Raw genomic sequence first — 27,840 nt, forward strand, 5'->3', positions numbered from 1 at the left:
ATCTCCTTTACGTCCATGCTATAAGAGCGAAAAAGACTACACGTTCCGCTTCCGCTTGGATGTCCAACGCGAAACGCACGTCAATTCAGCTCTTATTGCACGGATATAAAGATTTTTCTGACCGGCTTAATGCTATTCCGTGTAATAAATAAACATAAAAAGGTAGAACCAACAAATGATGGTATCATCGACAATGTCAAACTATATTTTCAAAGTAATTGTTTTGTCTAGGCTGTAGGCACCACTATTATTAGACTTTGTCTTTATCACGATCATTTTGACCCTGTTCGCAACCGATTAACTACAATAATGTACATAGCTAGCTATCAATTAATAGATCCAAATAATATTGATAATGTTTCGGCAATTTTATATAGGAATTTTGTTAATCAATAAAAAAATATTGCTGGAAGATAAGCAATAGCGACTGAAACTGGACATGATAGCGATTTGGTAATTGTGATAATTAAAAAGATAACTTATTCGAAAAATCTACTTGTCGCCAGTAAGTGGACGGTATATGTATATAAATTTTAAGTATCAAAAGTTAAGTGATTCTAAAATGTTGTTTCGGAGTATTTTGTTGGCTGCTCTTTTGGTCGCGGTTAGAGGTAAGGCCATTCTGTCATTACTTATTTTGTTATTTTTTTTAATAGCCTGTTATGTCCGAATGCTGGGCGAAGGTCTCATACTCCACTGTCTTTGGCGATTTCGAAAACTCTTTCTGAAATTCATCGAGATCGTGTCTCCAACGCCATCGCATCCGCCACACCGTCCCCTTCCATCCTCGGGCATCCAAGAAATCGCACACATTCGCCCACCTCTGGGGTTGCAGTCCCGCCATTATTTATAATTATGTAAAAAAATGTGATATAATGTGTAGTTATAGTTTCTTTTCTACAAATGCAAAGCGAAGTTTCTACCATGCGAAAAATTAATTACTACCTACAAACAGTATACAAATTGGGGACCGTATGAAGGTGTTCTGTTGGGGCGAAGGTTCACGTTCTCATTTTCAACCTCCTCAACAAAAACCTTTGCCGAAATGGGAAATATTCTAATAAACAGATGTAACAAAAACAATTGACGTAGAATGTGGTACCCCTTAAAATTTCTTTTGTTGTTACATGAAATTGTTTGTTTTTTTATGATACCGAGTGACGGGAAGAACAGGTCGTGTCTCTGGTGGTAAGCGACACACCGGTCCATAGGAGTTGCAGTGCCACTCAGAACTTTAAATTGCTAAAATATGATGGTCACTGCCGCCGCGCCTGTTGATCGCTCGAGACATAAGTTGACAAGTCTCATATGCCTGTTATTTCACTTCAAAACCAGAACACATTAGTGCTTGGCGGCAGAAATAGATAAGGTGGCAGTACTTCTCTGGACGAACTCTTCCACAAGAAGCTCTACTGCTACTAAATGGTACGATCGATTGTTTTACTTACTGTAAAAGAATCGAAATTTTCGTTAGTTGATCAACTGACACCGACTTTATTCGTTTTTGATAGGTGAGCAAAGAATTGCAGGGGGCGTTGTGGCTGATATAACAAAGTATCCATTCGCGGCAGCCCTGCTCACCAACGGCGGCTCTGGTGATTTCGTGCAGGAGTGTGGCGGCAGCATCATCTCTAACACAGCCATCCTTTCGGCTGCCTCTTGTTTCCACAGCAACGGAGAGTAAGTTCAGCATCGTGGCTCTCGGGGTCTACTCTCGGTCTCCGTCCGAAACAATTACAGTCAAATAAGTAATATTCGACAAAATTAAAAGACAAGTATCCAGTATGAAGCTTCATTCGCAACACGCGTCTTTTCATTTGGTCAAGTATTGCTTATTTGGCAGTAATTGTTTCGGACGGATGTCGGACGGAGATCGAGAGTAGACCACGTCGTACGAAGACAGCGTAACGTACTTACATATAATAAAGATAATCATTTTTGATAACGAGTTGATGGTCAGTAACGAGCTACGTGTACTACGTGACAGTACTACGTGAGTGCGAATGCCGATTACGCGAATGACGATAGTGCGAAGACGGTTGCGCGAAAGCTGTGATCTGTGATGAAATGATCACTTTAAATTTGCAAAAGCAACAGACAAAAAATCTAAACGGTCATCTTTTTTAATGATTGGTCCTTTTTGTCTGATGCATAAAATAAATTAAATCAATGTAGGTATATTTTAATCTGTTCTGAGCTAATGTTCGAAAGTTTCTTGTTGAGCCTAAAAACTAAGACAAATGAGCACCAAAAAAACCTGAAACCATGGGGGCTACTCTCGATCTCCGTTCGAAACAATTACTGTCAAATAAGTAATATTCGACAAAATTAAAAGACAAGTATCCAGTATGAAGCTTCATTCGCATCACGCGTCTTTTTATTTGGTCAAGTATTGCTTATTTGGCAGTAATTGTTTCGGACGGATGTCGGACGGATATCGAGAGTAGACCCCCGTGTTCGGAAACGCAAGAAAATTGGCTTCATTGCTTTTTCATAAACTTGTGACGTCATCCCACCTTTTTGCCACCCTTTTCTCTGATTCCTAACCACCCACTTTGAAATTTTGAATCGGTCTTAAATTCCTTTTCCTTCTTCGTCACTTACTTTTCTTCTTTCCATCGCCACTCTCTACTAAATTTCCGAAGCGAGCACTCGTGCTCCACTTCAAATAAAATTCTGACCAGTTAAATCATGTAACCTAAGTGGTTGTAAAGTATTATACGTATTTGTACCATTGAAAATCATGTAACCGAACGGCTTACAAAGCATAGTATTTCTAGATATAATTACAGGCCCTTTTGGGGTAAGTTCCTTGTTACCATTACCTGTGTATAATTTAAGTAGGGAGTCATTTATGTCATTGTACCTGTTTTTATATCATTGTTTAGTTACAGCTTTTACGCCTTTACTTGTTCTTTTCCCTTCCTATACTCTTGATTTCTCTTCCCTTCCTTTACTCTTTATTTCATGTGGGCCGACTCTTCTATTTAATTACGCGAGACCCGCGTGACATACTAACCTTTTTTTTTTTGACATACTAACCTAACCTAACCTACTGTATGGAGGGCTCTACCAAGATTTGACCTACACGAAAAAGAGGATCAAATATTGTTTTTGACTATCAAATATTAATTTAGTATATTTAAATATAGGGGTAGAGTTACTTTGAATGCAGTACACTTATAATTTATCCGTAGACCAACTAATATACACGGAAAAGGTAAGATATTAATATCAAACATAAATAAATATCGTTTTTAAAAAAATAGCACATTTATATTTGATGATGAAATAATATTATTCCAAGAAAAATTAAGTTAAATTTCTGAGATTACGGATCATCTAATTTTTCAAATAAAATTTTGCCATGATCCGTGATTTGCCAGAAGTATTTATTTACAGGCTTCACAACGCACTCTGGTGGCGCGCACGAGTCGGATCCTCGTCGTCAATAGCAAGTGGTTTCATCCACTTAATCAACCGTATCACAGTTAATCCTAATTTCAATCAAATAACGAATGTCCACGACCTGGCTGTGTTGCGGCCATCGGTAGCTCTGGCGTGGCGAGATGGTGTTCAACCGGCTCCTATCGCTGGAATGGCCTATACTCTTTCAAATCAACAGAGTGTACAGGCTATCGGATGGGGAAGAACTTGGGTAAGAATTAAGGACGAATCATTAAATTATAATAGAAAAGAAGAATGCCCATTTTGGACTCGCATTTCGTTGATAAAACTTTGAAATAAGTAGGAGAAAAATATATAAATTATTAAAAATGCTTAAAACTTACGTGTAAGATCTAAATCTCTGTTTTTGAACGTAACAGGATTTACATTTTAACATTTTATTGTAAGCTTCGTGTACACTAGCCATGATTTCTTCAACGTTGAGATAATTATGAACGTAAGTTACAATATTTTATTGTGACATCGCTCAGTCTTCCTTAATTTGAACTTAACTCTCAACTTTAAAGTTGCCAGAAAATTCAATAAATAATTTTCTACGTCGGAGAAATCATATCCAGTGTAAATGAGACTTCAAATTAAATGTCAAAGTGTAAGCTGTGTTACATTACAAAATAAATGCTAATAACGGATTCATTTTTTTTTAAATATATTTTAAAAAATCATATCTTTTTTGCACCATATTTATCTCATTCGCCTGTCGTAGTCAATCTAAGTAATAATTACTTTTAGTGTGTACCTAACTTATACCTACTACAATATTTAACTCTGCACTACAAAGTAACATTAATCATTATTAACATAAGATCAAAAAAAAATTTTGCTTATATCAACTTTCCCTAGTTAAAAAATATAAATCCAGTATAATTAAAAACAAACGATATTATACTTTAGAAACTATATGGTTATTACAAATGAAATGTCGTCAACGTTTTTTTTCTGATCCAGGGGGTCTACACCCGTCATCGAGAATATAACCAGAAATAGAGACGAAATGTCATTTAATTTGTTTGAAAACTCTTCTGCTATATCATTACGGTGACAACGGCGCTCCGATTGGCCAGCCCAAATTCGAAACAATTGACGAGTGTCGTCAATTGTTTCACTTCAAATCGACCAGTTGCAATATTGCAAAGATTCCGTTTGTTTTGTAATTAGATATTTGCTGTTTTTCCCCACACCACCAAATTAAAGAGGACGCCATTGTTAGAGATATTATCTTTATTACAATAAATACAGAATATTTTTGGAATATACGGACACGTACACACGGGTCAGTCAGTTGTTATCTCCGTCTATATTTCAGTGCAAACGAAAGTTGACACATATACATAAGTAATGAGGGAGGTGGATATCTTCGTTGTAGATCAGACAATCTACGCCGAACGTTATAATGATCTCAGCTTCGCCATCAACTGATGAGTTACCAGCAATTTATAGTCCTTATATTGTTTCTGTTACTGGTTATATACTCGATGACTCTCGTTCTCCGTCCGACATCTGTCCGAAACAGTTACTGTCAAACAAATACATGGTAATACTCGACTTCTTGAATGGTATCATGCGTCTTTTATTCGGTCGAATATTACTCATTTGACAGTAATAATTGTTTCCGACATATGTCGGTCGGAGAACGAGAGTCGTCGAGTAAATATAACCAGAAATAGAGACGAAATAAGGGCCATCATCACTGGCAACTCATCAGGCAAATGTGCCTTATATCACTTTTAAATATCAATTCTTGTTTGCGCTGAAATCAGAAATTAGAAAGCTGAAATAGTACAGTGCCAACAATTGACTGTGTACGTCTCCGCACATTCCAAAAATATTATGTATTTATTGTAATAAGGATGATATCTCTAACTATGGGGCTGTTCCATTCAGAAGTGTGGTAAAAGCAGCAAAACATCTAATTGTAATTAGATGAACCGAATTAAATATTAAATTATGTAATTTTTCATTTGCTGTCCATTATAGCAAAGCTCAAGTGAAACTGGTAAATTTGAAATGAAACAATTGACGACACCCGTCAATTGTTTTGAATCCGGGCTGGCCAATAGTAGCGCAGTTGTAATGATAATAGTAATGATATGGCAGAATAGTTTTCAAATAAATTAAGTGACATTTCGCCTCTATTTCTGGTTATATACTCGATGACGAGAGTACAGGCAGGGCCAGGACTGCATGGAACTTGGGCATTGTTCTTTCTGCAATAGTCAGTTGGTTTCTATGAGGCTACCAAAAACAAAAATGGCACAGACACGGTGATTAAAGCATGTTAAGTCCGATGACCTAGGTTGCCTGGCTTATGTTTGCCCGTTTGATATAGCATAAAAACTGCTTGCAGGTTGCGGGTAGCAACTCGCCTCTGCTGAGGGAGGTGGATATCTTCGTTGTAGATCAGACAATCTGCGCCGAACGTTATAGTGATCTCGACTTCGCCGTCACTGAGGACATGGTGTGCGCTGGCTTTCTAGACGTAGGCGTCCGAGGGCAGTGTCAGGTGAATACTTAAATTGTGTTCATTCAAGTCCATTGCTGACAAATCTGACTAAATATGTCACACTGGCCTATGTGAGCAGTACCTAGTAACGATTATAAAAGCCTTATTAAAAAAAACAGTTGCTCATAATTGTGGTAATTGCCACACTAGGCAATCGAATTTGCAATCGCACAAACTAATACTGTAATGTCGCTGTAAATAGATTTTTTCTTTGTTGATCTAAAACAGAGGACAAACTGTGATCAAATTCAAATAAGACTGAGACGGAAGAAATATTTGTATGGCCTACATTTATTTCTCTCGTGATTTTAGGGGTTATTTGTGGTTGTCTACGTGTGTGTCCATGGCACTGTGATACAGGGTTACCATAGTGCGGGGCTTATAAAATTTTTTAATAATGTGTCCTGTTTTGTGAAAGCGGGAAGTTCCACCTAAGTATTCTGGGGACAGCGGGACTGTCCCGCTAAAAGCGTATGGTAACGTATGGTCACGTTGGTTATGACTAAAATTCATTCAATAGACAGCTGCAAAAATGTTCCTCACAAATAGTTAAGCATCCCATCTGTAACCTTCAAATAAAAAAAAACCGCTTAGAGATAAGTCTATCCGTTTCCTATGATGCCACAGACAGACAGATAGTAAAAGAATCTACTATAATCACAATAAATGATATTAAGAAATTTTAACACAAGGCCAAAATACATCCATGCTTGACAGCCGAGAATAATTTTAATTACGCCAGTGTTAAATTCTCTTTCAGGGCGACAAAGGTAGCCCCTTGGTGGTTGACGGTGTCGTCGTGGGAGTGAAGTCAAGATCCGAAAGTTGCCCCGATCCTACGTACCCCGCGATCAATATGAAAGTAGCGTCGTATACAAGGTGGATCGTTTCAGCAGCCATCGCAGACTAAAAGATCCCACATCTTCAAATACTACAATGAGGAATCATCCCAATTGTCTTTTGCATATATGTTTTTGAAATATTTTTTTAAGAATATTTGTTATTTAGGTCTGCGCCTATCCGTAGAATCCGTTGGTAGGCTTAAAATTCGCGCAGCCAAAAAATAGGCGTAGGCGTCTTTGCTGTCAAAATAACTAATTCAATAATTAAGTACGTTGGCATATTTGTGGTTTTTATAATAAATAGACATTTACTTCACGATTCACAGCATTAATTCGAAACCAAATTTCTATTTGTTTCCATTTCGCACACGGTAGAGACTGAAGAGGCTATCACGCACTACTAGCACTTAAGAGGCGAGACGAAACTAGGTGAAAGGAAACAATTGATGGTGAAGGCTACATCTGCAAAATGACACATTTTCAGGAGAGAGATTTAAGGAGTTTACGAAAAAAATTAGTCGATAATACTTAAATAGGACAGTTATCAAATTTCATATACACACAATTTGTTCCATGTAGTTCGTATTATTTCTATGACTTTGATGTGGTAAAAGCACTTTTGCCGCATGATCACACGTGGCTTCATTTTACCTTATATTACGAAATGATTCTGGCTTTATAAGTAAGTTTAAAATGAAAACTAAGCAGACAATGAACGAACTAAAACTACCAAAACGATGAAAAGAGATTCAGTTATTTTTAAGCAGTCCAGTTATTTTTTATAACTCTTTTTCTTTCCAGCTAAATATGTTTGCGGTCATGTTTTTCTTATTTTAAATAATGTAGTTTCTTGATTTCTATAGATTTTTCCAACGATATCTGTGTACATTGCTTCTATTTTCTTGCAATCATCGGATTTCCGTATGCACACTAATATTAATTTCCATGCCCATTAATTTATTCGATTTAAACTCTATAATAATTTGATTTTTAAACATCGTTCTTTATTGTTGTTTTGTTTGGATTTTCGTGTGATCTATATAGAGATGTAAAACTATTTCCCTATATTTTAATAACATTTACTCCATTACAATAAACAATGAACAAAAGTTTTAAGTAAATAAAGTGTGCTTCTTTTATATATCAAAAAACTAATATTTTTCCTGTTATTAATGAACAATTAACAATTATGTATTGTTCTTTCGTACCTTTTTAGGTGACTGAAAAGAAACTGTTTTATCTTTTTTAACATATTCCTTAAAATATTCTTTATAATCAGAACACGTGTTTGGGCTTTTCCAAAATAACCATTGTTATCTTTCTTAAACTTCTTATTGTAAAAATACAAGTACACACGCAGTAAATTATTTATCATGCCTGTGTTTTTAGCAACTTTATATACTTCCAAGTCGCCTGAACGCGTCCGGTCTGTACCAAAGGCAAAGGGCAACTAAATAAAACCCAACGACAGCCGAAACACGAAGTTTGCCGAGGGACATTGAAAAAATAGAAGTACTGTACTGACTCTTTCCTTTTCTTTCGTTTATAAGTCAATATATCATAATATATACTCATCGCGAGCAGTCAAAACCAAAGAAAGAACGACGTCTGTTTAGATTACCATTATATGCTTTTAACATATCTAATGAAGCAGAACATTGTATATTTTGTATACCTGTAATTGCGCCTATTACGCAGATATGAAATAAAGAAACCTGCTTTTTTGGCATGACACGAAGTAAAATTAGCTTTCAATATATTAAGGCGAGGTATTTGAACGCGAGCCTAGATTTCAGGAGGTGAGGTGTGGGGGGTCGCTTCTCGCGTTCCGCAAATTATTAATAAGATAAGAACAGGCGGAGAAAATTTGACACAGTTCCGACGTCGACAAGCGACTAACGGCGACAGTTGGGGCAGATGACGGCGCGGCGTATCGTTAGTCACCTCGAAACTCCCACCCTACGGGAAGAACGTATGGCAGAAAAAAAATGACTGCACTGTGGACACAGCGGCACTATCACGTCGGGATTACCAATTTGGGAAATGCCGGGGTAAAACGAAAGGAAACGAGTTGGATACGTTTGACAGCTCTTATATTGCCCAGATATTACACTGCACTTCATCTATTGGTAATGTTCACAGTAGTGGTTAATTTTATATGCCTCTCTGACGTGGCGCACGGTACTTCAGAGAGTGAGCTTTATGAATGGTTCCCGACTATTGTCGGAAACGTGAATGACATTTAGGGCTGCGCCTACAATCTTAATAAATATGAATATATAACCAATAAAGCTTTAGTTGGAAACCAAAATTTAGCAGGTTATCTGTAGTATCTAAAGAGAAACATCTCCATATAAACATTATAAACAAAGGTAAATATTTTTATTCTTAAATAATTCGTTTCAGACTTTTATTTCAGGCTGTTTTCAGGATTTTATATGATCGGATAAAGTACATCCTATCCTATACAAATTAGCACATTCTTTGGACAATATCCTTAAATGCATCGTATATTTTTTGTAAGACCGTTATTCAATAGTAAATACCTAAAGTATTTGGTCTAGCAAAACAGCTTTTCTCGCTTCTTCTTCTTTCACTCGCCTTATGACACTAGTTAAATAAAGCGATAAAGCCTTCCTGTAACACGTACTTTATTACCTGTTACTTTGTATACAGACGTGCATTATCATCGTACAGTTATGAACAAAAGTTCGTAAAAACCGTAGCCGTATAGAGTTGAATGTAAACCTTAACCCTTTCACGGACAGTACTTAAATGGTACCGCACAGAAATATTATTTGTCGTACCTAGTGCTAGCGCTTATATTGATTCAATATAAAATGTTCACTGTATTAGGGATGCACATTACGATTAGACTTTTGTGAAGATCGATTGATCGATTGCATACGATCTAGCGATGTTTTTTATTGAATCGTTTCAATGCGATTTTTAAGCGAATCGAATTAATGCGAATCGAATCGTCTAGAACGTATTCATAATTTAAACAAAAATCTCATCTTGTTACTGATTTCGGCAAGTACAGAAACGGAAAATATAGACAATGAAATGAAAAAAACATTAAGTTATATGACATTATTATTGAAAAGTTTAGTTAGATGTAAAGGATTGGCATCTGTGAAAAGCAAAAACAATAATATTTACATATTATTATTATGGCAATTAAAGAATGCAATAAAGGTGTTTTATTTATTACAAATTTTCAAACGATTTTTACAAAATCAATTCAAAAGTATACGATCCGATACGTAGATCGATTCAGAGGCATATGATCCATTACGATTCAAAACAAAATACGGTCATCTCTAAAATGTTGTAAATCAATGAATTTTGTTAGTACGTTGTTGATGGGTACTTATCTATGGAAAAGCAGTAGGGGGCAACGCAGAAAGCACTTGGCAATCAAACTGTAAAGCTCGTAGTTGGTTTTTTGAGATCTATATAGCAAAACGAGGCACCCCTATATTCTAATATTTAAATTTACGCTAAACGCTATGCTGTTACTGTCCATGAACGTATTGAGGATCTGCGCAAACTGGCGGTCGGCGATGGAGAGCATCAAAGATAATTTTATGCCCGGTAGCGCACGCTGGTGGGGGATATCTCTTTTCGTAGCAATAGAGCTCCTTGTGAAAGAGTTGTTCAGGGAAGTACCGCCACTGTAAACAGTGATAACTCTGTGTGGCATGATGCAAAACGTACCAGCGGGGGTGGGGGTCATCGGGGACGCTTGCACAGATCTAAAAGGTGTCAAATATTACTGGAAACATTTATTTTTGGTAAAGTCATCATCATTTATTTGTCTTGTAAAAAGTAACGGAGCAAAAGTTGTTACTTATGATGTTAGTTATAAAGTTCTGCGAGATGCTTAATGTTTTTACAAATACCCTATATAGTGAAAGAGGTCAATATTTTTTACTTTATCCCACCACCCCCACCTTGCGCTTTGACCTTGCGCTGAACGCTTCCAGCAGATTTCCACAAGTTTATGGTAGCCGTAGAATTCCTTGTGAAGAGTTTGTCCAGGGAAGTACTGCCACCTTACCTATTTCTGCCGCCAAGCGGTAATGTGAGCATTACTGCATTCCGGTTTTGAAGGGTAAGGGTGCTGGTGAAATTACAGGCACATGGGACTTGTCAACTTATGTCTCAAGATGACGGGCGCAGTGGCAGTGCTCCTCAGATCTTTGCGATTTAAAGCTCTGAGTGGCATTTCAACTGTTATGGATAGACGTGTCGCTTACCACCAGGCGCACGACTTGCTCGTCCTGTCGCCTGATGTTATAAAAAAATGATATCAAGATATCATTGGAATGCCGCGGCATTCGCCGGCATGCCACCGTTCGCTCGGAATTGATTCCGTTCTACTAGCGACTACGCAGTCGAAACGGGCAGATTCCAGCCGCACGCTGTAGAACTCCGGTTCATACCAGTGTGGAGTCCGTCGTGTACCGGCGCGGTATTCTCTAGCATGCTTTTCAATGCCGCAGACAGACATGCCCAGCAATGCTCAAAGGTCGGCCTCAGAGCATTGAAATGTATACCTTATTTCAATTGAAATAGCATAAAATATACATTGATAAATTTTATGTCCTCTACCTTCTTGTCCTTCGATTGGCTCTGGCTTTAAGTGTTAAGTTGCACCAATTGTTGACCTTCTACTTACCGTGCAGGCCGCGAGAGATTACAAAACACTATACAATTACAAAAACAGTTCATAATATGTGTGACTAAAACCCAATATTCTGTAAATTATGTATTTTAACTATGTTAGCTATTAAATATTCCACCATAACTAATTTACTTTGCATTTTAGTAGAAACGAAAAACGATTACAAAAGGTATTGTTTGTTAGTTATTTAAGTTTGTTTATTTTGTAATTCAAAACAATATAACTAGCAAAAAATACCTACACATTTTATAAAAAATAAAAATTATTAGTGTTTTAAAACTTATTAGTCTTATCACCAGTTCAAAAATCATAAAATAATATTTCATTTAATTACCTTGTTCTATTTAAAAACAAAATCCTGTATTTTAATTGATAAGCAAATTTCACCTAGAAATCGAAACTCATTATACTCTACAACGACAGATTCCGATAAAAACGTGGATGAAAATCATAAGGGTTAGGTACTCGTAAGTTTCGTATACTCCAGCACCTATTTTTCACGAATTTGTGACATAAACATAACAATAACAATTGTTACCAGGAAACTACTAAAATAATTAGTCAATTCACAAGAAACTGATTTACCTATTAATTAAGTGTAATTTTAAATCGGCAGAGTTTCGGTCTCGATGTAAGCCGAACGTATGACGTATAGGCACTAGGTTCATACAACTCTGAAGTACCGGGTGTGTTTTCGCTATCAGTCGCGGACGAGGCTCGGAGACATGTACACAAGTGTTTTTCTGATAGTTTCAGTGCATTCGATAGTAGCGCTCTCTGTCCACCGAATTGCCGAAGAACCTATATGTAAGTGACTTTATCGATTGATTTGATCGACTCGCTCTGGCGACTGAGTTAATCGAAATACCGTTGTGTTGAATACGATAAACTAGCAATATATTATATTTTGATAAACTCAAGGAAAGTCAATACCTATTTAATATGTAGGTATATAAGTAAAGTTATTATAACAATGGATGGGAGTAAAATATTTAGTAGGTTATCTGTAGCGTGTTTGGTGTATAATGTTGACTTTATTGTGTAATCATGATGTTTAAATAGAAAATTGATAAAAATGGTTACAAAATTTATCGTGATATTTACGGGCGCACATAGAATGACACCTGACTAACAATTTAGTACACAGGAAATAATTTTGTTGTAATCATTATTTCGCTCAAGGTTACATTTCTGTACCTTCGAAAGACAGTTGTCACAGATACACCCAAATAGATATTTCTATTCTAACCCTGACTGTTACGCGTCGGCATCTACCATTGCCTCCCATTAACACGTCCTACGTGCATTCCTTAGAAACAATGCTTCGTAGACGCGTAGTTTTGATCGGTATTTCCTATTGCGTATACGCGAGTTATAGAATAAATTGCTTGTGTGGTTTTTAGGGTCATACTAACACTATGAAAAGCATTTTTTTCGGGTCGACATTTAAGGCTTCCTCGGCGCCAAAAATGTGCCTATATGTAGATCTCTCTCATTCAAGATCCGTAAATTACAACACATAGTATAACAATGTTAGTCACTGTGCCGACACTCAAGAGATCATAGGACAAGAAATGTGTTGAGAAGAGCAAAAGGCGGCGCGAGGATGGTTTGATTTTCATTCAAATAATACGATTAATACGCCACGTGTATTGATCTGATATTATAGTTGTAGTTTTCTAATTATTATTGAAAATGGTATTTACAAGATTACTTTAAGTCTGAACCGAGTGTGAATAGTTTTTACATAATTAAAGGAGAGTCAAGACACGATTTTCGATATTAGATTTCATTCGATATTAGTTTTTATGTCCCATTCACGACCCATTCACGAAATGTCAAAGATATGGAACTTTTATATAACCCGCTCTTCCTTTTAAACTTGTTTGTCATGTTTCAGCAAAATCGAGAATAGAACTAAATTCTTTGGAAATCAAATGCAGTTTGGGTGATATCCTAATATTAAAGGCTCCGATCATCTTAAATAACAATGTCAAATACTACCTGTACAATCCCAGAGGTGACTTCAGCAAACTCGATATAAAAAGAAACAAGTACACACCGAATGCAATGAATTTTCCGCCCGACTATGGATTGTCTATTAAAAATATTAGAAAAAAAGCGCCGATTGTAACATCTATGAGAATGTATAATTTATTCAATATGTATAATCTTATAGTCTTTGATGACAAACACGAAGTCGACCTGTTTAAGAGAAATCTACTATTGATGGGTCCGAACGAATTCATGTTGGGCCCTCTGAGTGAAAACGATTTTGGCAACTGGGCGATAAGTGCTTATTACCAAGACGACACAGGTGAATGGACAGAGGTATTTCAATCTTTTGCCCTATTGATTATAGGTAAGTTCACTCTGGTAATGATGGTAAAAGTTATAAAGGCTCACAAGCTACATTGGGGTTCTTGCTATGTTACAAAATTTAAAAGAATAAAATTTCTTGTAGAACTCGAACATTGATGTCAATGGCAAATTCCAAAAGTAACTTGAGTGCTTTTTTTTTTTACATTATATGTAGAGCCCGAAGGATTGTTGACAACACGATAGCACGATATCGTACTGATATCGATATCGTATCTACAACAACAGATTGTAGATACTAAGCTATACTCACAAAATTAAACAAATACATTTTTTACCTGTCCCTTGATCGGAATACGAACCTGGGAATAAATGGGTCTTTGGCAGATTTCGAATCCAAATCTGCACATAAACATCGATAGAACACATCGGGAGGAATCTATGAACTCCTTGTTGAACTATCGTACCTGCAAGGGGTTGAACAGCGAATCCTATTTCAGAAGTAGTACCTCCCGCGGAAAAGCTGGAAGTGGTGAAAGTAGGAAGCTCTTTCAAGCCCATGTTCCTGTACACCTTTCCCAATCTCAACAGTTGCGAACTTTTGATGCCTGAGGCCAGTATCACCAGGCCGAATACCATCATCCTGCAGGACCTCGACCGATGTAGTTACCTCGTCAGAAACGTTACCATTGACGACCAAGGCATTTGGAGAATCATAGGTGTAGGCCCCATTATGTATGAAACGGCTATGGAACTAGAAGTTACTAGTTAATATTAAGGTCGATTATTTTCGGATCGTGCAATTTTGCAGTTAAAATCCTTGCATAATTTCCTTAATGAGATGCACACAGTCACACTCGTAAGCGCATGTCGTCGGGTATAGTGCAATTATGTGTAACCAACATTGGATAATTCCGCGTATCTGTCAAAATGTTGTTAATTTGAGTTTTTTCGCCAGTGCTTGTATAGTGTGTTCCAATCGATTTTGAACAAAAAGTAAACAAATCTGTTTGGTTAAAATTCTAAAGCAATCACTCAAGAAATCGAATAAGTAACACTCACGTGTATTTCGACTTGATATATCATCACTTCTTCCAACAATATTCATTTGAATAGCATAGTAAAATCGTATTTGAAAAATGGTAGTCCAAAAGTGAGGTTATTATTCATCTATACTTCTATGACTTGCGCCCTATGGTTCCATAGTGCTGTTCGAAAAAAAAAAACATTCGGTTCAATCAATTAAGGTTTAGGAATCGATTATCAAATCGAACATTTCAGTCGCAATCGAACGAGTATCTAAGTGTAAGGATTTGAAGGAGGATTTAAATTTAAATTTTAAATTTGTCTATATAGGTTATATAAGGAAAACCGCTAGTATGACTCAATTGAACAAATCGATTCATTCAATTAATTAATCGATTTTTATTTGGCGTTACAATTGGCCGGGTCAGTGACTTGTTTGTTTACTTTTTTGTTCAAAATGGATCGAAACGAAGTACAGTCATTTGATTGCGACCCGCTTACGGTACGTTCGTTTTTTAACCGATTTCAAAAAAGGAGGAGGTTCTCAATTCGACTCTATGTCTTCTTTTTGTATGTTATTTATTTAAGTATGTTATGTATGTTACGCGATATATTTGGCATTTGTGAACCGATTTTGATGACTTTGTGGAAAAGAGGATACCTCAGAAGTGGTTCCATTTAAATTTGAAGAAAATATTCCACCTCTAAGGGTGGCAAACTAGGCGATGAATGACTTGTCCATTTGTCTTCATTTGTCATTTGACCAGATTTTTCGGTTTAGTATAATCTCAGTACAGAGTACTAAAAAACCGACCTCAAAAGTACGTGGAACTACATTTAATTACCAAGTTTTATTGAAATCGGTTACCGGAAAGTGCGCAAACCCGGATTCATCCCCTAATTCGCCACAATGGGACTTGACACAGGAGATAATAAGAATCGGTTCTCACTACTCAAAGTATATTGAGAGAGAAAAACGCCTTGAATTGGAGAATAGCAAAATCAATCATTCAAATAATTGCTCCTTATAATAAAATTTGGGCGCTATTTATAAAAGTGAGCCTTCATGCGTGAATAGCCACTCTTAGAGGAGGATGTTTTTCTTCAAAATTAAATGGGACCACTATGGAGGTACCCTTTTTCCAACAAAAAAGAGTCATGAAAATCGGTTCACAAATACCGGAGTTATCGCGTAACATAGAGAACCTCCTCCTTTTTTTAAAGTCGGTTAAAAATAAATTTCTTTCTGCTTAACTTTCGAGTTATAACATGTCACTGTCATAATTACACTAAAATCAATAACCGTTTAGTTGGAATAACTTTATTAAATAAAAACAAAAATAAAAATAAAAATAAATTGCTGCCTCTTTACTTGTATTACTTATATTTTGTAATTATGATTAAAATATTTGCCTTGTGTCATTGTATGATTTGAATACCTTGGAATTTGTGGTATCAGGGGGTCTACTCTCGATCTCCGTCCGAAATCCGTCCGAAACAATTACTGTCAAATAAGTAATATTCGACAAAATTAAAAGACAAGTATCAAGTATGAAGCTTCATTCGCATCACGCGTCTTTTCATTTGGTCGAGTATTGCTTATTTGGCAGTAATTGTTTCGGACGGATGTCGGACGGAGATCGAGAGTAGACCCCCAGTTCCCATTTCGGTAAGTTAGTGGCCAAATCAAATCCGCGCAAATATAATTTCATGTGCAACATACATTATGCTTACTGTGCTTATGCAAAAATGTAAGTCACAGGAAGTGTAATGCAGACACGCGCCCTTTACCAATGTAATGTTATATCTATATGTATAAGAAGTGCAACACAGTCCATACTTTAGAATTTAGAAGATGTTTTCACAAACATTGTTTTAGTATGCTAAAAAATTACGCAATGGTAAAACACATTTTTTTATAATACCAAGTGAAGGGACGAACAAGTTGTGCGCCTGGTGGTAAACGACACGCCTATCCATAACAGTTGCAGTGCCATTCAGGGCTTTAAATCGCAAAGTGTTATGAGTACTGCCACTGCGCCCGTTATCCTGAGACATAAGTAGACAAATCCCATGTGCCCGTAATTTCATCAGCACTACCTTTCTAAACCGGAACGCAGTAATTCTGCCGTCCACTAAGTAATGGTTAAACATTCGTTTTAAATAGCAAAACAGTGCACAAAATTCTCTTTTAAAAATTGTTTAAATTAGTTAACCGTACCCTAACGTTGCATAGCTGAAATATCATTGACAATTTGTATATTTTAAAGCTGGGTTATGGTTTTTTATGATATCGTAAAAAAACATTTTGTCATTTAGCCACGCTTTAGTTATCGGACGACAGTGCTCCTATTACTGCTTGGCGGCAGAAATAGGTAAGGTGGCATTAAGTCCCACCGTCGTTTGTTTTTTATTCAACCTAAGTCATCGAGTATATAACCAGAAATAGAGGCGAAATGTCAATTAATTTGTTTGAAACTATTCTGCCATATCATTACTGTGACAACTGCGCTCCGATTGGCTAGCCCGAATTCGAAACAATTGACGGGTGTCGTCAACTGTTTCACTTCAAATCGACCAGTTAAATTTGTAAAATTACATATTTAATATTTAATTACCGATGAAATTTGATTTCGTTTGTAATTAGATGTTTTGCTGTTTTTCCCACACCGAATAGAACAGCACGGCATTGTTACAGATATTATCTTTATTACAATAAATACAGAATATTTTTTGAATATACGGAGACGTACACACAGGCCAGTTAGTTGACCTGTATATATTTCAGTGCAAACGAGAGTTGATATTTATAAGAGCTGTATCGCTAGTGTGTTGCCAGGAATATATGGCCCTTATTTCGTCTCTATTTCTGGTTATATACTCGATGACCTAAGTATTTAATTTGACCTTAAGGTTGATTATAAATGCCGAATTAAGAACACCGTTCTCTTTAAAATGCTCTGTGGTATAAATTTCTATTTGCCATTTAAGGTTCTTTATCTCTCACCTACAGATGTATGTAAAGGCTTTACACTATCCCCGACGACATTTTATTACAATATTATACATAGGTACTTGCGCCGAAGACATTGTGTACATTTTTTCTTTTACTCGTGAGAATCTCTTTATGCGCCGACCGAGCACGGCGTTGTAAAGGTGCTTGTCCACCGGCGAGGCAAGAAGAGAATTGAAAACACGCTGGCCTAATTCTGCCAAAAATTGGCATTAACAGCAAATGCGATCTCGCGATTGGTATTAATAGCCACCGCGAGCTCGGGGATAGTAAAATAAAAATATTGAAATACCAGTACAGAAATTGTTAATTGGTAGACAAATCTAAGAATTTCGACTGCAGTTTCGACGGCGCCCTGCAATTATTTGAAGAAAGCCATCTTTTTAAAAATCTTAAATCGTACCATACCCCACGATCCCACGATTGATATTAACAAACATCGCAAACTCGCGGGGCCCGCGCGAGCATGCACGTGGCTTCGCGTACATCGTGTTCCGGTACAGTGTTCATAAACACTATGTTGGCAGCTACGGTTTACTAAACCGTTTACACCAACAAATATTTCAATTCTCGTTTCGTAGTTCCTCGTCAATCCAAACTATTCGCACCGAAGGTGCCCTAGGAAGACAATTGAAATTTTGCCATACAAATTTCAATCCTCGTCTTATCTTGCCTCGCCGGTGATAAAGCACCTTTACTGTGGTTTCCATACAAGTTGTTATTTGTTTACTGCGCGTGTTGTGGAAAACTCTTACCTTGCTGCATTACACGCGGTGTATTGATCGCGTTAGAAATATGTATAAAGAAGAACAAAGAATTTGATAATTTGTACCAATTATCTTACATTTGTACGCAATCTTTGACTTTGTAGAACTTTGAACTAATATAGAAAACCTTCGAGCTCGATGTAGAGAACCAACAGATTGTTACTTAAATTATAATACCGATGTATTATAGTTATAGATTTAGTCAATGTTTCTGTTATACGTATTTGAAAAGCAAGAACTGTTTTTGTGTTTTAACGCACGAGAAATATCTATCAACAGCGATCTTATTTAGGTAACGTCAGCTTGATATTTGAGACATTCAATGTCCTAGCATAGTTTATTAACGGCTTCAAGTCTAAGGTCTGGATTAAGAGAAATTCACTCTTTCAAATATCACTCGATAAAAAAATGTGCTCGAAAGATTTGAAAATGTACAATATTATATTATTAAGATTTTTCTATCGTGAATAGCGATAACTTAAGCTGACATATTGCACTTTTCAGAAGTGTTACACAACGATGTCATCGTGATACAGGAAGGAGGCACTTTCGAGCCTATGTTCCCTCACAGCATCAGCAGTTTATCAAGCTGTGAACTGGTTGTGCCCAAGGTCGCTGTCGACAGGTTTTATACAACGAGCCCAGCACACGCGGACAGATGTGGTTACGTAGTACATAATGTGTCCAGACACGAAAGGGGGCAATGGCAAATAATAGGTATAGGCAACATTATATACGAAACTACAATCAATTTAAAAGTAATTTATTGACAAGAAAAAGAATTGTATGGGAAAACGAGGGACTATACTTGTTAAATACTAACCATTTCCCAGGACTATATTACTATCATTGTAAACAACAACTTCTGTTCCACGTCTAAAAATATACTTTTAAGTTTTTGTTGTACCATCTGACACGTTTTAGATCTGTATCTAGTAGTTAGGTGGCAAGTTCAAACGTGGTGGCGTCCTCCTCCTCCCAAAATAACCCCCTCCACCCCAATAACCCCTACTCCCGCTACTGTTTTGCATCGGACTGTTGTTTACGCTAGCGCTTTCCACCGTTACCGCACAGAGTTATCCACGTTTCGAGGAGGGTTTCTTAACCTTTTTCCAGTCATGGACCCCTCTCAAAATTTCAAAGAACCCACTGACCCTTTCCGAAAAGATGAAGAAGAAAGGCTCGCAGGTTGCATTGACGCGTGTCACCCTCGCTTTAATAAAGGATGGCCATCGGAAGGGTGTGAAAATTCATTCACGGGTACAGTACCTATTTTGTATACCAATTTTTATATTAATGCATTATGTTAGGTAGGTTCGCTATGGAGCCCCGGCTTTGATTACACGGACCCTTCAGGGGTCCATGGACCACAGGTTAAGATAACCGGATTTAGAGCGATTTATTTTAATATTTTTATTTTTGTACAAAAGTAAGGCTGATTACACATGGCGCCGCCGCGGGCTCGCACGAGTTGCGGCATCATACCGCAGCACTAGCGGCACGACAGCAGCCCATGCGGCGCGGCGTGATCAACTGAAATCGGATTAGCAGACAATTGTCGCCGCCGTTTCAAGTAACGCCGCCACCGCGGTGCGTGTATGAAAGTTTGTAAACAAATGCAAGGGCGACAACAACTGCGGCGCCGCTGTTGTTCCGGCGCTGTGTGTAATCAGCCTAAAATCTGATGGATGATCGGTTAATGAGACAAGGAACAAAAGTTATTGTTTAAGGCACTTGACAGACAGACTGCATTTCAAACGCACTCCGACTGCAATTTTGCAGTGTTAATGCACTTGATCTAACTGTATTTGAATTGCATTCAACCGTTTCGTTGGAACTGCACGCCAACTGCATTTGAACTGCATTGAAACGACTAATTTGCAGCCACAGTGAAGTTGAAATACAGTCTGTCTGTCAGGAGACAAGAGAGTAAGATGTTAGTAATATATTCCTGTGAGGTTAGTTAGTTTTTAACAAATAATCCTGAATGATGAGGGGCGCGCGGACAGTACAAGCTGCAGTAGCCCACAGACCACGTGATTTCAATGTTTGGACGCTCGACTTCTTACCATTTCTCCATACGACCATCACAACTGTGTCCCATTGGGATTATGAATCTCCATCCGCAATGTTCCTGTTTCCGTTTCCGTTTCGCTTCTCCTACTCGAGTCAGTCTTTCATGCTCTTCATTTATTCTTAGTATATTTGAATCGTCGAAGTATTCCCTTTTCTATCCTATAAAAGTAGGTTTTTTTCTTTACTGATTCTCGAATTCTAAATATGGAAATGAAACCTATCTTTCGGTACTAAATCGCATACCTACATTTATTTTTTTCTAACAAACCAACGTTTTGGGCCCTTAACAGCTCCTATGGTGATATTACAGAGAGATGACTAAGTAAAGTCATCAACGAGTTCAAGAACAATATCTTATTTTTAATTTACTAAAAATGTTCTTAAAAAGAACGGTATTTAAATTAATAACTTTTGTAACTATAATGAAATATGCGGTACTTTGTATTAATATTAGATAGACATAACTATAACTAGTCCATCAATGCTGTTGCCATCGGTTACCAGGTCATCTGTCTATCTGGTAGGGGTTCGTGGTCTCCATTCGAAACCCTTTCCGCCCCAACAGTCGTCAGTTCTACGAGTTATGTGCCCTGCCCATTGCGACTTAACTTGCTAATCCTTTAAGCTATGTCGGTGATTTTAGTTCTCCTACGGATCTTCTCATTTCTGATTCGATCACGTAGAGACATGCCATGCATTGCTCGCTCCATAACTCGTTGAGTGAGTTTGGGCTTTTTGAAATCCATAGTACGTGACCACTCATCCACCCACTCATACATCCACTCACCCATCGCTGGCAACACGCACTGCTCGAAGACTTTTGTCTTCAAGGACAGCGGTATTCCGGGTAAGAAGAGGTCTCGGAGCTTCCTCGGAGTCGGATTTGACGAACAAACATGTATATATTGTTAATCATGAAACATTTTTAGTGTTTACTTTTAAACACTGAAACGACGTAGAAGACACAGAGCGGTCAGACCACTACAAGATAGACCAACGACCTACCGAAAGTTTTTATTTATAACATCAAGTGATGGGACGAACATTTCGTGGGCCTTGTGGTAAACTACACGCCTGTCCATAACAGTTACAGTACCACTCAAGGCTTTAAATTGCAAAGATCTGAGGGGCACTACCACTGCGCCCGTCACCCTGAGACAAAAGTTGACAAGTCCCATGTGCCTGTAATTTCACCAGCACCCTTACTCTTCAAAACCGGAACACAGTAATGCTGACATTAATGCTTGCAACATGGTGACCTGTTGATGACTTTTATATCTCAGGCAGCCGTGACCATGGAGCCTGTAAAGGGTCCCAAACCTTGATTTGTTTGAAAAAACAATGATACCTACGTGATTTAGATCCGTAAAATAGTTTTATTTCGTAAGTGTAACACTTGTGTAACAACCAGTAAACCTAGTATCAAGTTCATAATAAATAGTAAAATTGGTGTTCCAAGGATTTTTGGTATTAAATGAACAACAATACAGGAGTTGACATTGGAAAAGATAAATAATTTCGTTGCACGATTTCACTTATCAATGTTTTCTACGTTCAATTTGCAATTAATTATAACGTAGGTAGATTTTTTACTTGGTAAGTTCGCGCCAAATTAAAGATAATGGCCGCTGACGCGTGCCATCACGATAGAAAAATAAATATTAAAATCTTACACAAGCCATTCTTGTATTAAACTTAAATGTAGTTTTAATTTTGAGACTGTAAGTGCCAAAATATGTTAATGATATCTGTGTAAATTATTACAAGTAAAATGCTAACTATCTCGCAGGACTATACTACTAACAATGAGTATATAACCAGAAATAGAGAATAAAAAACTATTCTGCCAAATCATTACGGTGACAACTGCGCTCCTATTGGCTAGCTCGAATTTGAAGCAATTGACTGACGGGTGAAGTCAATTGTTTCACTTCAAAGCGACAGTTTAATTTGGGCTTTGCTATAATGGACCAAAATTGAAAAATTACATACTTTATATTTAATTACCGATGAAATGTGATTCAGTTTGTTTCGTAATTAGATGTTTTGGTGTTTTTCCCACATCACAGAATGGAACAGCCCCCATTATTAGATGTTATCTTTATTTTCTTTATTATAATAAATAGATAATATTTTTGGAATATACGGAGACGTACACACAGGTCAGTTGTTGGCGCTGTACTATTTCAGCTTTCTAATTAGTGATTTCAGCGCAAACGAGAGTTGATATTTCAAAGTGATATAAGGCCGTTTGCCTGATGAGTTGCCAAGGTTGGATGGCCCTTGTTTCGTCTCTATTTCTGGTTATATACTCGATGACTACTAACAGCGTAAGCAACAACTTGTGTTCTGTGAATTTTTGCAAAATGTAATTTTACCAAAAATAAACTTTTAATTTTTTTTTTAGATCTATCTGTATTTGGTAAAAAGTTGTATAAGAACAAGCAACGCCTTTCGCATGCTATCATTCTTAAAGATAATTTTTATTTTGGTGGTCGGTGCTTTCTTTTACTACCCCAGTTAGCAGAAGTCAGCAATAGAGTTATACCGTTTAGAGTGATCTATTTAAATGTCAAGACTGTAGACAAAATCTGATGAATTATTAAGTCATGGAACAAAAATTGTGGTTTATGGTTTTAGCAGTATAGTCCTGTGAGGTTTTTAATATTTCACAAATAACCCTGTATAAAATGTATATTTAAAATTGATGATCACAAAACAGGGTTTCTGCTTCAATGTTCACTGGAGAACGCGTAGCACAATACAGCTGTTAATATATTAAAAGGTATTGCTCAATATCTATTGATAACCGATGTAGTTTTAACATAATGAGGTTAGTTATTTTGACCCTGTTAGTATACAATGCTAGTACAAATACGTAAAATGTGTTTTCACCTCTCTAGTTCGGAAAGACTTTCTTTCTCATTAGAAATCTGCGCGCAAAATCGTTTTTTGCACGTTAGCGTGGAAAAGGTTTTGGAAATTCGAACTTGACGATGGACTTTTTCTTTCGATGAAAAAAAAGAAAGATAATTTCACGTTCAACTAGGCGATTTGTCGTACATTACTTATTTATGTAATAAATCCGTTTGTATATTTTATACTTATTATTGTTGACATTAAATTGACAATGAAACTTATTGTGTATATAATTATTTCAATTCGTCGAAGAACTAAAATAATCTCAATAATTACTTAATCACACAAGTATAAGTCCAGTGCAAACAACTCGAGTCGTTTAAGTCGTTCAAGTCGCGTTTAAGTCGTATAAGTCGATTAAGTCTTTTAGTATAACGACTGAGTCTTATTAATAAAAACTCGAACCTCCAGTCTTAATTTTAGAGTAAGGTCCTGTAAAATGGAGTCGAGTCGTTATAAAACGCTTAAAGACTTAGGGTCGTATTCCAGAAGTCTACTCAATACTCAAGTCAGGACTTGAGTATTGCAGTGAGCACTGAAAATCATACTCACGTCTTTGTCATTAGGGTCGTATTTCCAGTGCTTGAAATCGTACTCAAGTCTGCTCAAATCCTGACTTGAGCATTGAGTAGAGTTCTGGAATACGACCCTGAGTCTCTTTCATCGCTATTTATAGTTCAACAATTTTTCTTTAATTTACCATTTTCCTCGCTATAGTGAGGTGAAACGTTGTGTGTTTCGCTCGGTATCAAAGTTGTTTTGCGTTTCGTGTCTTGAAACCCACGCTACGTTCTGGAACCTATGCTTGAACCAGCTTCCTTCGCTTGTTCAGGTTTCAATACAAGCACTCGCCTCAAACAACAACTTTGCAGCCATAGGGCGCGTTCCCACTATGTCGTGACGACAGATAGTCGTGCTGTTTATAGTGTCGTAGCTTATACATAGGGCGCACTACAAGTTTCCGGAACTAGCCACTTACATAAACAATATTTAAAAAGTAATTACAACATTTGAAAATGGAACTATTTAGCTGTAGAAAACAGTTTGTTTCATCTGACTATCGCTTGTTTTTACATTGTGGCGTCATTTTAAAAATTGGTTGTCTACATCACCATGAATTTAACTCATGAAAATTTTCGTAGTATGATTTTCTACGAGTTTAAGTGTAATAAAATAAATAAGTATATATAAAAAATATATAGCAGTAAATAACTGCTTTTGGCAATGAAGCACCATGCAAGACGACTATTTACAGCTGGTTTGCAGAATTCAAACGCGGTCGTGTGAATTTCAGTGACGAATTTCGTGATGATCGCCAGTCCACTGCTGTGAACAACAAAAACATCCATGCTGTGCGCCGTATGATCGAAACAGACAGGCAAGTGACATACCATGAGATTTGGGCATCTTTAGGCATAGGCATGAGTCAAATACAATCAATACTATACAAATATTTTGGGTGTGAAAAAGCTGTGCTCTCGGTGAATCCCACACAAATTGACTGAGGCTCACAAAACGGATAGCGTCACTTGTTGCAATGCCATACTTACCAGATTCAATGAAGGGGCGTCAAATTTGGTGTGGGACATAGTAACAGTTGACGAAACATGGATTTATAGCTACGAAACCAAAACAAAGCAGCAATTGAGCATATGAGTCTTTCGAGATGAGCCGAAACCAACCAAAGTGGCGCGCGTGCTATGACGAATTGACCTCCTTACACCGTCATCTCACCTCTTTGTATCGCCTCTCTCCGCTTGTATCCTATCATTTTTTTTATTTTTTACATGTATTTAAATTTTAAATTTGAAATGTTCCATCTTCCTTCACTTTCTCATTTTGTTTTCGTACCACGGTCACTCCCAGCTCGACTGCCACAACAGTCGGAGCTGTTAATAAGCTAATCATGTGTAACAATTTATAAGTCCACAGCCTTCATGTATGTAATTCAGTTTCTCGGCCCATTTAGGGGTAAGTGCTTTATAATAAAGTGTAGGGAGTGTTTTATACTGTTATACCTGTTTCTTTTACATTTACCTTTATATTGTTACAGTCTTTCTTTAAACTTTACTTTTTTAATAAATTTTGTGGACCGGAAGTTTCCTATTTCATTGCCGTGAACCCGTTCACGGCTAGTTAGGGTTACAACCCTTTCAGTGCAAAGTGCCTCTAAGCGGATGATTGCTTCTTTTTTAAATAAAACTGGACACGTGGCTACTGTTGCTTTGGAGAATCGTTGTACCGTGAATAGTGATTGGTACACGACCATTCGTTTGCCGGAAGTTATTGACAAACTCCGTAAAAATAACTGTAACGCCGTATCATTTTACACCATGATAATGCCTATTCTCACACGGCCAGACAGACAAATGAATTTTTGAAGGTGAACAACGTTGACCTTATGAGCCACCACGCGTACAGTCCCGACCTGGCACTGGTGACTTTTATTTATTTCCAAAAATGAAGAACCAGTTACGCGGTCAACGATTTTCATCACCTGAAGAGGCTATCGAAGAGTATGAAAAATATGTTTCCGAGATTGTCACGGAGGAGTGGCATAAATGTTTTCAAAATTGGTTCATTCGTACGCAAAAGTGCATTAACGCTAACAGAGAATATTTTAAGAAACAATAAATTCATTTCTGACCATTTATAGTATTTTTTTCTTATTCGTTCCGGAAACTTATAGTGCGTCTCATGTAGTTACCAAATTCACATTTATTTTATCCCCAAAACTTGAAAACTGCCCAGCGGTTTAACAACACGCCGCGCGCCGCACCTCTCACTGAACCGTCAGCCGCCATCGGGCGCTTTTCAACGTCGGTTCTTATCCAATTTTTATTAATATTTATATATATATATATATTATATATTTATTTTTATTAATCATATTAATTTTTTGCGCGTGGTATGCGGGACGCGTGGGCGGCCCCCTCACACCCCACTTCTTAAAATCTAGCTAGACTCGCGTTGAAATTCCTTGTCAAATTTAGCAACACGGTGATGGGTTGAATTAGCTTACCTCACTCATCTCTGGTGCAGTTAACTGAATATATAAATGACATTAATTAAAAAAATATGGTTTTGAACATAGTATTTATTTACAATCTCCTCTTACATATAAATACTTAAATAACGAATGAAACTTTAAGTAAACAGGATTCAATACAAATAATAATAATAATAATACTCTAATAATATTTAATATAATAATAATAAAACGCACACACTCAAGGGAAACTCTGTATGGTACCAAGGCACCCGCGGACACGCACATAGACAACCACAAATTACACCCAAACTTTGGAGAAAAATAAATGTAGGCCACATAAATATTTCTCCGACCTCTACGTGGCAGTCCGTTACGGTAACCGTTCGGCCACTGATGCAGTGAAATAAATCGGGATATTTGTAATACAAACAACCTCGCAGAATTATATTATTAACAACATAAATAACAACTTATATTCCATGACTTTATACAAAAAATTATATATTTGTCAAAAATAAACTTTTGTTGTACTGTTTAACACTTTCTAGATTTGTATTAAATGTGCAAGTGTCGTCTCGGTCGATCCCCACTCAAGGGTTATGCATCGTACTGGTATTTACGCTTTCTTTTGTTACCGCACAGAGTTATCACCGTCTAAAGCGATATTTAAATGTGTTTATTTTTGTACCAGAGTAAAATCTGTTGAATTATTAAAGGTCACGGAATAAACATTGTTATTTATTATATTAGCAATATAGTCCTGCTAAATTGTTAGCATTATATATGGACTATATAACCAGAAATAGAGACGAAATAAAAGCTATCCATCCCTGACAACTCATCAGGGAAATGGACCTTATATCACTTTTAAATATCAACTCCTGTTGGCGCTGAAATCACAAATTAGAAAGCTGAAATTGTACAGCGCCAACAACTGACCTGTGTTGTACGTCTCCGTATATTCCAAAAATATTCTGTATTTATTGTAATAAAGGTAATATCTTTAACAATAGGAGCTGTTCCATAGAGCGGTGGTGTGGGAAAAACAGAAAAATATCTAATTAAAAAACAAACGGAATCACATTTCATCGGTAATTAAATATAAAATTATGTAATTTTTCAATTTTAGTGCATTATAGCAAAGCTTAAGTTAAACTGGTAGATTTGAAGTGAAACAATTGACGACACCCGTCAATTGTTTCGAATTCGGGCTGGCCAATCGGAGAGC

General features: G+C 36.9%; 2 protein-coding genes across 3 annotated transcripts in view; both read left to right on the forward strand.

The window, feature by feature from the left end:
- The first annotated feature begins 504 nt into the window (after nt 1-504).
- LOC113239417 (trypsin, alkaline B-like) lies at nt 505-7,148 on the forward strand. The gene is made up of 5 exons (XM_026476419.1): nt 505-611; nt 1,512-1,680; nt 3,403-3,658; nt 5,813-5,968; nt 6,729-7,148. Exons 1-5 carry the CDS (start codon nt 521-523, stop codon nt 6,876-6,878), a joined length of 822 nt encoding a protein of 273 aa, XP_026332204.1. The 5' UTR covers nt 505-520; the 3' UTR covers nt 6,879-7,148.
- A 5,071-nt stretch (nt 7,149-12,219) lies between these two features.
- The window catches only part of LOC113239380, a 20,888-nt gene continuing 5,267 nt past the window's right edge, over nt 12,220-27,840 (forward strand). Inside the window, exons 1-4 of one of the 2 annotated variants that reach the window (XM_026476363.1) lie at nt 12,220-12,307; nt 13,401-13,862; nt 14,320-14,538; nt 19,130-19,772. In XM_026476363.1, the coding sequence (XP_026332148.1) occupies nt 12,226-12,307; nt 13,401-13,862; nt 14,320-14,538; nt 19,130-19,395 (1,029 nt within the window). In that variant the 5' untranslated portion in view covers nt 12,220-12,225 and the 3' untranslated portion in view covers nt 19,396-19,772. Of the gene's footprint in view, nt 12,308-13,400; nt 13,863-14,319; nt 14,755-19,129; nt 19,773-27,840 lie in introns of those variants that run through there. The other variant, XR_003311185.1, reaches the window with a different exon arrangement.

Source organism: Hyposmocoma kahamanoa, unplaced genomic scaffold (assembly GCF_003589595.1).
Source record: "Hyposmocoma kahamanoa isolate Upper Pololo Valley unplaced genomic scaffold, ASM358959v1 99879, whole genome shotgun sequence".
Classification (NCBI taxonomy): domain Eukaryota; kingdom Metazoa; phylum Arthropoda; class Insecta; order Lepidoptera; family Cosmopterigidae; genus Hyposmocoma; species Hyposmocoma kahamanoa.

Bases quoted from the DNA above. Each gene is read 5' to 3' on its own strand.
- LOC113239417 (XM_026476419.1), top strand. From the start codon at position 521: ATGTATATAAATTTTAAGTATCAAAAGTTAAGTGATTCTAAAATGTTG. The intron at 3,659-5,812 runs GTAAGAATTAAG...AACTGCTTGCAG, and splicing joins TCGGATGGGGAAGAACTTGG to GTTGCGGGTAGCAACTCGCC. The intron at 5,969-6,728 runs GTGAATACTTAA...ATTCTCTTTCAG, and splicing joins GCGTCCGAGGGCAGTGTCAG to GGCGACAAAGGTAGCCCCTT.